The sequence below is a fragment of the Diospyros lotus genome, chromosome 6 (assembly GCF_014633365.1).
Source record: "Diospyros lotus cultivar Yz01 chromosome 6, ASM1463336v1, whole genome shotgun sequence".
NCBI lineage: Eukaryota > Viridiplantae > Streptophyta > Magnoliopsida > Ericales > Ebenaceae > Diospyros > Diospyros lotus.
Window position 1 is genome coordinate 27,244,689 of NC_068343.1, and position 11,961 is coordinate 27,256,649.

The 11,961-nt window shown below is 35.6% G+C and overlaps 1 protein-coding gene across 1 annotated transcript; it reads right to left on the minus strand.

Annotated features, from left to right (window-relative positions):
* Window positions 1–3,036: 3,036 nt before the first annotated feature.
* LOC127804440 (peroxidase 17-like) lies at window positions 3,037–4,480 on the minus strand. The gene is made up of 3 exons (XM_052341303.1): window positions 4,286–4,480; window positions 3,998–4,189; window positions 3,037–3,660 (listed from the first exon to the last, which is right to left on the minus strand). The coding sequence occupies exons 1-3, from the start codon at window positions 4,478–4,480 to the stop codon at window positions 3,037–3,039; spliced, it is 1,011 nt and encodes a 336-aa protein (XP_052197263.1).
* Window positions 4,481–11,961: the final 7,481 nt, after the last annotated feature.

The window sequence follows — 11,961 nt, forward strand, 5'->3', positions numbered from 1 at the left end:
TATTAAAAAATATAAAATATAATTCTGAAAATTAGTTGTTAGATTAGTATATAATATATATATGTGCATATATGATAAGGAGTTCTTCGCAGATTAGGCGGTTTGCGCGCGCGCGGGCACGCACAAGAGGTCTTGGGTTCGAAACTTGAGGAGAGCATGCTGGGATTTAATTTCCAGCATCACCATGTGGCTCGCGCACAAGCGGCCACGTGGCGCGCAAGGGCGGGGCGGGCTGGCTTGTGCGAGCCTTAAAAAAATTAAATTTTTTATTTTAGCGACGGTTTTGAAACCGTCGCTAAAATTAATTTTTTTTAATTTTTAAAAATAAAATTTAAAAAAAATTAAAAAAATAAAATTTTAATTTAGCGGCGGTTTCAAAATCACCACTAAATATTATCGTAACTACCGCTAAATTACTTATTTAGCGGCAGTTTTTAAAACCACCGTAAAATTTAAAATTAGTGGCGGTTATTCCAGTGGTTACTGAAAACCGCCGCTAAACGCTCCGCGACGGCTGATTTTTTTGTAGTGTATACAAATTACACTCAACCAGATTGTAACAAATCCTTTCACCAAGGATGGGTTGTTAAAGACCCAACAGTCTAAACATGGAGGAAATCATATGATTTACTTTCTAGAATAAAAAATAAGAGAGGAGTTTACATCCTTGGAGCAATAGAAGAACTTACACCCCTTGAGCAATTAGAGTAAGAAAACGTACTCAAGGGAAGATGGAAAGAGGAAGGAACTTGCCTCTTTTGAAATCGATACCCTTACCAAGAATCTAATCCACCTCTTCCAAATATTTGTCCTCTAAACTCAGCCTCCAATTCCTCTTTTGAAGCACCAAATTTAAAGAGAGAGTTGGAAATTGAAGAAGACAAGAAGAGGAGAAGAATGAAGAAGATCTATACAAGGCATGCTTATTTATATCTCTTCTTTCCCATTTTAGCCTCCCACTATAATACAAATGCCCACCTTATCCCTTATTCTCTTTTTCCTCATTTAAATAAATGGAAAATACATTTATACACACATACAAGCCCCCAATCGGTAACCCCATTTCCTTCCAATTCCAAGCGCACAATTGTGGACTTTTCCACATTTGAATTTTCAACCACTTTGCCTTTGACTTTTCAACAATTCTCTTACTTTAAATTTTCAATTCTACTCACTTGGCTTGACTTAGACCTTCACACACACACACAATTTATTCATTTTGGCTCTTGCAACACATTAAGCATTCTAAACATTTATATTATCCACTCCCAAAATATGCCACTTATAAAATAATTCCAAAATGCCAAAATATTTCAGACCCTCTTATCAGGCCGTGACATCATGTCCCACAAAACCCATGCATATGACCACTTATAAACAACATGCACAATGCCAAACATAATCATGTAATCGTGTTTAAAACGCATAGGATACACTCAAGGGTAGGTAAACATGACTTAAGAAGAAGAAAATAGACATTTAAGCTTGTAGGAAGCATTTGGGCCAAAAATTTAAGTAATCGGTAGATAGCTTCATTGGAAACCATCAACAGATTGCCCTCTAGAAGGCAATCTATCGATAGATTACCCCTAATCTATCAATAGACATAACCACAAATCCCCCATAAACTCTGTTTCTCACAACTGAACCTTGGCAAATGGATCGAAACCTTGCTAAGTCTTCATCTTAGCAAAAGAGGCATCATTCCCAAGAAAAGTAGGGAGAATAACTCCCATTGGAAGCATTTACAAGGAGATTAAACCAGAGGAAGGAAGTAAATTACAATCATGCAGCTACTTTGCACTCAAAGCAAAGGGTTTTCTAAAAATCATTTCAAAGACTGCAATTCAAGCTTACCAATCCATAGAAAGGAAGAGAACTTGTCTTAGCTTCCTCCTTTATCAATTCCTAACTCTCCTTTACCTTCAACTCAGCTTATAGGTTTCCATACAAGGAGGATTGGATCTCTTTTTAGCTACAAAATAGAGTTTCTAAGCTAAGGGTGGTTGGAAATTGAGTTCCTATCATTTAATTTCCTTCCTTGAGAACCCTAGTAGTCATAAGAAGAAAAGAAATGGAAGAGAGAAGAACCCTAGCAATTGGAGAAGCCTTTCCGAATTTCCACAACCTTAAAATGCTTCTTCTTCAAACATTTGCTCTTTAATTTAATCCCCCATTTCTAGCCCACTTTGGCATATTAATTGCCTTTTTTATCACTTAATTTCTATAAATTTGAAGGCCACATTTACCTTACATTTTGGCAACTTCTTCATAGCCTGCCAATTTTGACTTGTTGCCTTCTTCTTGTTTGACTTTTGAATATTCCACCCCTTTTTGCTTTCTCTTTTGACTTGTCAACCAATCTCCTTCTTTAATCCATTTATGCTTCACCTAGTATATGCCAAGTAATTCCTCAAGTTGTTTTTCCACATGTAGAGAAATTCACACAACAATACTACCTAAGTGTATCTAACCCACTATCAAGGTGTTACAATAATGAACCCTTTTCCTTAAAATTTAAGTAGTGGATCAAAGCTTTGGTTCATTGAGTAAAATTTCAATAACAAGTACATTGAAAGATAATGAAATTTAAGGCCAAAAATAGTAAACATGGTAAAGTATATATGTAGAGGCATTCGCACTAAATAATTTGGATGTAAATAGAAATTAAAAAAAAATCACTATCTTTCTAATTTGTTAACGAGAAGGGCATTTCCAAAATAGTCCTAAAAGTATCCCTAGAGTACCATTGATCAATGAAACTAATATAGGTTTAACAATACACATATATATGAGTAAAGATACTTGCACATCCAGGTTGACACCCCATTAATCAATTACTAATACACCCCTCAATTACTCTCTACATATTTATTTCAACACTGTGTCAACCTGGATGTGCAAGTAGCATTACTCTCTATATATTTATATATATGTATATATAGCATTAGTTGAACATAAGAACTATATATGGAGACATCCCAATTTTCTCAAACTTTTATTTTGTACTCAACCAATAGCTTATGTTATATTATTTTACTTACACACCCTTGTCTCCAATAGTGAGTTTGCTGGACAAAAATTGAGCATCGGCTGAAAATTGACCACCCGACAATTCCTTCGAATCTCCCCTGGTTGGCCAGATTGTAGATCGCCTAGCTTAATCATACCCTCAACAAAGGCTTGGTAGAACTCACTTTGATTGACACTAAACTTCTCGACATATTCTCTAGTTTTCAAATTTGTATACAATGTTTGATCAGAGTTCAAAACCCCTCGCCCATTAACCAAGTCCTTGAAGTACTGGTTGTCAAATATCCCTGGTGTTGTATCCAAATCAACAGTGACATTTTCATCTCCACCTAGCGGGCAAAGCTTGTCCAACTTTTCTTTGTAGCTGGGATTAAAGGCATGGTCTGGTTTACCTGAGCCAGATTGGTTATACAATCGGAACATGATGGAAAAGCATCGTCCTTCACCAATGGAATGAGACCCAGAAAGGGCCACAAGATCTTTAACTGATAGGTTAAACTTTTTGAACAGATTAACAAGGTAGCTTGCATTAGCTCTTGGACTCGGCATGATCTCATCGGAGTCTTCTTGGCTCGCCATTAAGCTGTCTTTCCTTCCTAACTTAACTTCCCATTCTGGTCCTCCACTCTGAATTCAAAACATAAATATGAGAAAAGTATACAAAAATAAACCATTACTAATTTGCAAAATAAGGTTATTAAGGGATTTGGATTATTCATTATTTATCTTGCTAAGAGGATCAAATCTTTCACATTCATTGGGCTTCCTCAGGACATCTAAAACCCAATTTAAGAATTACTTTAAGGTAAAGCAAGGAGTGAGAATATGAAAATCTGACACCGATCACACTCAACTCGCCATGATTCCTCACCATAGCCTATCTCAAGATTCAATTACCTATTGTTCATGCAGAAACAATGATGTAACTAAAAAGATAAAGTTGATTAATTATAACTACACATACCAAGACGACAGCATCTCTAGCAGCCATGACTAAGATGTCTGCACATGAAACAATCCCAGGGCAAGTGGTTTCTAAGGCCTCCTTAGCTTCGTCGATAACTTCATAGGATCTTAGAGAGTTTATGTTCGACAAAGCGAGTTTCTCTCCAAGCATGTTCGGCGTATCATCGAGCAACAGTGAAGCATCACAACCCTATGAAACATCAATAAATCATCAAAACACTAATATGTTTTCAACATAATAATAAAGAAAAAGGAAAATTATGGAACAAGGAGTTTATTTACATACATTAACGAAGCAATCGTGGAATTGCAAGCGCATCACTGAGGCTGCGGCTCGAACTTCCACCTCCATGGCCTTCTTGATCACACTCCGAACAATAAGTTCAGCATCTGGGCATGTCTTAGAGTAGAAATTTGGGTGTAGATTTGTGGCCACCACAATAGCTAGGCTAGCTAGAGCCAGAAAAAGGGCAAGGGCCATTTTTACAAACATGGTTCTTGACGGCGTCTTTGCTTTGGTGTGATTAGTCGATATTCTCATCCACTTGAAATAACCTAGCATTTGGTGGACGATGTGTGGAATATAAGAACAAACAAATGCGTTAATTTCGAATGTGATGCCATTATATCTTAAATTATGTTTGGGATGATATAAGAATAAATATATTTATAGAAATATATATTTTTTATAAAATTTTATTTTAAATAATATATGTAATTAGAATATTTATCATCATATTCTTTGCATTTTCTTAACAAAGTAGAGCGGCTTTGTTTCAATAACAAGATGCAAATTGAAACTAGTTTTGCTTGGTTGTTTGGTTTTTGTGAATCACGAGGCGCATGCGGTGGAAAGGAATCAAAAGTCAGTTTCAGGTGATGACATATTCATTGAATAACACCCTCAACCGTTCACATTATTCTTCCATCACATGCCCTTCGCTCTTTCACAACGCAATAAAGTTTTCGTTTGCAAGATTAAATCAAAATTTAGTGGCTACAACACCCCAAAATAGGATAATGATCATGCCAACCTAAAATAGAATGATGATCGTACCAAACCAAATTGAAAGAAAGAGGTGAAGCTTGTACCTGAACTTGAGGGTCGAGATCCTGAAGATCTAGCGTCTTGTTAATGGTTGATTGCTTGTGTCTTGGAGAACTCGTTTAAAAGGCTTTAAGATCTTTACCAGAGTATACCACTATTGTAAAAATTAGACTTGCCATAAAAAGAAAATGGTGAGAGGAAATAGAGAGATTGAGGGAGAATGTCCCTAACTATTTTGGGCGATAGAGAAAGGGGGAGAGAGAAAGAGAAGGTGGGGGGGGGGGAATGGAAAACCCTATTGTTCCTAATGGCTTTAAATAGCAGGATTGTGGGCCCAACCCCTCTTTGGTATCTCGGGCTTCACATAAATGAACTTTTATTTATTTCATCTTAATTTATTTTAACTTTAAACTCTTTTTCCCCAAAGATTTTTATTCTCATAACTTCTAATTTCAATTGGCAAGAAAAAGAACAAAAACACCAAACTTATAAGCTCTCCTATTGTTTTAACTTTACACAAACCACTATAGGCTTGCAAGAGTCGAAATTTAGGTATACATGTGTGGTCACCATGATAACTAGGCTAGTAAGAGCGAAAAAGCAAAAAAAAAAAAAAAAAAAAAGCAAGAGGCATTTTTTCATACATGGTTCTTAACGGTGTCTTTGCTTTGGTGTGATTAGTTGATATTCCTCTACATTTGAATAAGTTATCTTTTAGTGAATTAATCTATGGAAGTCGACCTAAGATCATAAAAATATAACAGCAAACAAAAGTAGTCTTATCCTACATGACGCCATTATATCTTATGTCATGTTTGGGATAATAGAAGAACAAAATTATTTATAAAAATAGAATCTTTTAAAAATAATTATATTAAATAATATATGTAATAAAAATACTTATTGTCTAAAAACATTATTACAATTTTATTTTGATAATTTCTATGATATGTTTTCCTTGCATTATGTCATCAAAGAAAAGCGATTTTATTCCAGCATCGGGATGTGAACTGAAACTACTTTCACATGGTTGTCTACTTTTCGTGGATCACGAGGCACATAATGGAAAGGAACTAAAAGTTGCCTTCAGGTGTTGAGACAGTCATCAATAACACCCTCATTCACGTTGTTCTCCCATCATATGTCCTTTGCTCTTCCTACCCAAAATAAGACAATGATCTCGTTGACCCAAACCAAAATGAAAGAAAGAGGTGACGCTCATATCTAAACTTGAGGGTTCACATCTTTAAGATCCAACGTCTTGTTAAGGATCGATAGCTTATGTTTGGTAAAACCCATTTATAAGGCTGGCTTTGTCATGATGCTTCAAAATCTTTACTAGAGTATGCCACTAGTGTAAAAATCAAACTTAAAACAAAAAGAAAATAGCGAGAAGATGAGAGGATTTAGAGATATTGAGGGAGAATGTACCTAATTGTTTTATGAGTGAGTGAGTAAGTGCGAGAGAGAAGGAGGGGGAATGGGAAAAAAATGGAAAACTAGAAAACCGTAGTGTTCCTTAACGGCTTTAAAAATTAGAGGGTTGTGTGCCTAGTCCCTATTTGGTATACTAGGCTTGAGAAAATGAAATTTTATCTATTTCATCATATTTTATTTTAACTTAAATCTCCTTTGGCCCGAAAATCTTTATTCTCAAAACTTTTAATTTCAATTGGCTAGAAAAAGAACAAAAAAAAAAAAAAAAACTTCTAATCAAAATGATCTAGAACTATGGATTTCATTCAAACTTCATGAATGGTGAGTTAATTTACAATTTTTTTACCTAAATCCTTACCTATTTTAGATCATTTGATATACATATATCTTTATAAATCTACTTCATCATGTGAAATGATATATCTATTAACTAAATCGTAATGATCTACAAGTCAAACTTATGCAACTAGAATAGTGAAAGATAGCAAAATCAAGGGAAAGATAAAGTAAACATAATAGTGTGATGCCATATAATTTTGGAAATAATAATAATAATAAATGGAAAGAAATGAGCGAGCTAAAACAATCTCAATTTAGAGTTGGAAGTCAATGCAACAGAAGTTTGAAAAATCTAAAGTGGGGCGGAATGTATATATATATATATATATTTATGTTACGGGATTTATGGTATTTAGGAATATTGGAAAGTGAAATTAAGGATTTTTGGGGTTAATATAGAAGAACTAAGGTTTAAGTGGGGAATTATGTAAATAAAAATAATTAAGGAGAAAATGGGTTAAGTCTAAAAGGGAAGATGGCATGACAAAATGGGAGGAATTGGGGGGGGACATAGGGAGTCGACAGTTTAAGGAGGGAGAGTTAGGGCTTCCCAAATCTTTTCCATCTTCTTCTTCTTCCTTATTAATTAAGGTTCAAGGGGATTGTGCCCAAGTGGTAAGTTGGTTCTCCATCTCTCTAGTGGGTTTTCTTGTGGCTTGAAGGTGGATTGAAGATTTCTCTTCTTGTGGTGCTTCTTCCAAGCTGAAATCGAAAGAGAAGCTCACTAAGTCAAGTTGTAATCTTTTCTTGATCCCCTAAATTTGTGAAGCAAAAAGTCTTTGAGATTATTGATAATAAACAACCCATCTTTTGGAAGAAAACTCTTAAGAAATGCCTATGTAGAAAGGGTTGTAAATCTCTCCCAACTTTTGTTTTCTCTTGTAAAAATGATTTGAAACTCGATATAGGGCATGCTCTACCTTATAAATTCATTGGGAATGGTGTATTGGTTGTTAAGATGTAGATCATGCAAGATTTTTGATGTTTCTTGCGTGTTACGTGTAACGACTCGTTAGAGGGTCTAGAATTTATTTAAAAATTATTTAATTGCTTATTTAATTTTTGGCTTAAGAGAATTTTCCAATTAAATATTTAATGTGACAATTTAAAGGCTTTTAAATGAGAAAATAACATTTAATTGCATTTAGAATAGGTGGAAAATAAATGCAAGGGCGTGATGGTAATTCAGGGATTTAAATAATAATTTCCTATTATTAGGAATTTTTAATTTGTGATGTTATGTATTTAAGGGAGAATCCATGTGTGAGATGGAATTGGGAAGTCTGACTCCAAGAGAAGTAAGGAGTTATGGTGTCTAGGGCTTCTTATATATATATATATATATATAGTTCATAAGCATAGTTTTCTTCATGCCATGTTGAAGAACAGAGAGTTCAAGTAGCAGTGTCTTGGCATAGGAGATCTTCTATTGTAAGCGTTGAAGTCAATCAAGAAGATCGTAAGGCAAATATCTTTCCCTGTAAACTTTTCTTACAGGCTTTGATTAAGCTTTTGTTCTCATATTTTTAGAGTGAATCAGTTACAAACAATATATATATATACATGCATGAACAGTGAGTGCATGAGCAAGATATGCATGATTTCGTTATAGCAATTCAATCAAATATAATCTTTGAATCATTCTTAAAGTTGTTCATATCGATTGGGATTTGATTTTTCCAAGATTTCTTTCAAAATGGTGTAGTAATGTTAAGTTTTGATTCAAGTTATAGTCTCTATGAGCATTCTTGTTTATAAAAAAGAAAATATGCAGGCATTCGGATGGGTTGATCGAGAATTGAGTAGTATCCAGATGGCCTAGTGATATCCGGATGCATTGTTTCCATATCCGGATGTGTCTAGTAATGCTTGTGAGTAATATCTGGATATTTTGAGCCATATCCGGATGTGTCTATTATGTTTTGTGAGTGATATTTGGATGCCCAGAATCATATCCAGATGGATCCAAGCAAATTTTAGTGTGATATTCGGATGGTCTCCTCATCCATCCGAATAGGTCAAGTTGATATCAGAATATCTTGACTCATATCCGGATACCTCTCTCTTAATTTGAATCCTCATTCGAATGAACCCTCATGTAGCATTCGAATGCTTATGTTTTGAATAGCCTCATATCCAGATGCCTTGAGTGGTATCTGAATGTGTCCAGTGATATCCAAATTGTTTCCTCATCCATCCAGATAGGTCCAACATATCTGGATGCTTTATTTCATATCCGAATGCCTCTCTCTCAAAAGTTGAAATTCATATCCTAATGGTCTCTGAAATATCTGAATGCCTTAGTAAGACATCCAGATAACCTGAATCATATCCAGATGTCTTACCCATATCCAAATACCTCTTAGCATATTCGAATAACTTGTGTTATATAGTCCCAGTGTATCTGGATGAGCCTTCAGCATATCCGGATGTATTCCTTCATATCCAGATGTCTTCCTTCATCTCCTGATGGTTTTTCCTAAAATCTGAATTAGCCTTCCAATAAGCCTGATTCAAGTTTTATTTAAATTAAAATATTCAATATTCTCAAATATTGAACTCTCATGCCAGAATATGATAAATCTAATATGCCCATACTCATAATTCTTAGAATCGTTATATTTCAATATAGTTAATGATGATCATACAACATGTTTAACATTAATATAAGACATGTATGATTTTATGTGCATACATTTTGGTATGAGCATGGAGCATGACTTTATATGGAGCACTTCATATCGTGTGCTAGCATGTATGTGAGCATTGCATTGCAGTATAAGCACCAGGTAACTAGTCTGTGGGGATCCCATAATTTCAGTTATAGTTCAGTTTATGAGTTACTCTCCTGGTGACGACCAGATGGCTAGAGGCATATTGCCCACAGTATGTGCTTACAGCTTTTATGTTTAAAGGATTCAAAACAAGCAGGTATGTATTACAGATTATGTGGGCCTATGAGGCAAAGTTGTATTACCTGCATTTATTTTACAGATTATGTGCATTAACATCTTGTAAATGCAACCTCTTAGTGAGTATATTATTCTCTTAGTACAAGGATAGTTAGTATTCTATGAGTATCGATATTCCTCGATTTAGCTTTAGTTATTCTTTCATGATTATTACTTGTTGAGCTTTGTAACTCACCTTATACTCTTCAGCATTCTAGTTCCTAGAGGGGAGTACTAGATGTGGGGCCTAGCAGCGTTGGTCAGTAGTGTGTGTATGTGGAGCTGCTCAAGAACAAAAGATGTTAGGGAGTTTTATTGTGTCTTGTCAGTTTAGGAGTATTTCATATTTTCAGTTGAGGGATTACCTTGTTCATGAAGGATCATGAACGAGGAAACAAAGCATGCAGCGGAAGCGGTTTAAAATCAAAACCGTTCCTCGTATTGATAAGAATCTAGGAGACTTACTTTTGCGGCGGATTACCGGACGGAATGGAGCGATGGGAGTTTCTTCGCGTTGTGGAGACGACGGCTGTCCTGCTAGCCTTCGGCTTCGTCGCATCAGAACTCAAACGCACCCTTTCGATCTTCCGGTGTATGACTCGAACTCGTGGCCTCTCTTCGGTGAAGAAGAATGAAAAACGACTTAGACGAAAAAACAACTAAAGAGAGATATATATAGGGAGAACCCTAGGGTTAAAACCCTAGTGGGCCAAACCCTAATGGGCCAAGATCTTTTAATTAATTTTCTAATTGGGTTAGCCCAATTAATTAATTAAAACCCTAATGAACTATTATTTTATTCTAGCCCAATGGACCATTCTGAATAAAATAATTCTCTCTCAATGTAATTCATCCAACAAGCCAAATGTATTAAAAAATACATGAGTTACATCGAGCTACCCCGGGGACCAAAAGACAAATTATTCACGGCTGCTAAAATGACCAAAATATCCCTGCTACCTAGTAGCTATATTTTGTCATTCTAAGTGTTCCAACTATCACCATATGGTAACACTGACCCCACGAATAATTTTGCATATGCCATGTCTTTGACCTACTAGTGTAATGACGAAAATACCCCTCTGCGTAACACCCATCATTTAGAAAGGAATAATGTACTAACACCTTTCTAAATGACTTCTACCATCCTTAGATCACTAGTCCAATAATCCGTGACTACTCGAATGTACTTGCTTATCACTGGGAGCTACCCAGAAGCACACACTCTTAAGTCACGTTCCCAGGGCCCTGGATTATTCGATTATTCTTGGACAATCACAAGGGGGTGAATCACAGAAACTATCTTGTATTAGTCTGTCTTAGCTAATTGGAAACCATACTCCCAACTCAAAAGGATATTGATCTTTGATAGACCTCACCTACAATGAATCTAAGAATATAGCTCTAGGTTCACTAGACCACCAACTAATACTCAAGTATTAGAGTACTCGTCCACGTAGTAGCAGTGATAGACTAGCTCCATGATAATTAGTACTTTGTCATTAGCTTCTATCACAGGTCCACTCTACGCATTCCAAATGCGCTTGTACAATTAGAGTAAACGGACTGCTTACTGGCTAAGGCAAGCCATCCTCCATTAGGATCTATTGCACAATGATCTTATCATGATAGAATGCCCAGTTCTATCAAAAGATCAAGAGTTATATTTTCTTGCTTATTAAGTACCCATGATTCATGCCTAACTGTGAAGAACGACCCATCACATGAATCACTTACTTAATAGCATGGACACCTTTCCAACAATTAAATGCAAATAATATATGTGCCATAAACTGAATAAAAGAAACATCATTATCATAAATTAAACAAAACGTGTCTTTAGGGCATACATTTCCAACAGTTCAATGGTTTTATTTTTAGTTTATGTTGATCCTCTCATAGACTAGAGTTATGTTACAGTTTGATTGAGATGTTTCCAGTTATGATTTATCAGTTGAGCTATTTTCCTCGTAGCACCTCCTTCTCAGTGGTTCTAGGAGAGGGGGTGTTACATTACGAGTGTTTTGTCTCAAGCTAAAGTGATCTGCAGATCGACAGGTGCCTGGGAAGTTATCGACCTTTTGGCTCAGTAGGGGCGAGCTGTAGACCATTTCCAATAGGTTATCAACTGCTTTCGCTCAAGTGATGAAGTTATCGACCAGTTATAAGGAGTCGTCGATCACTCTC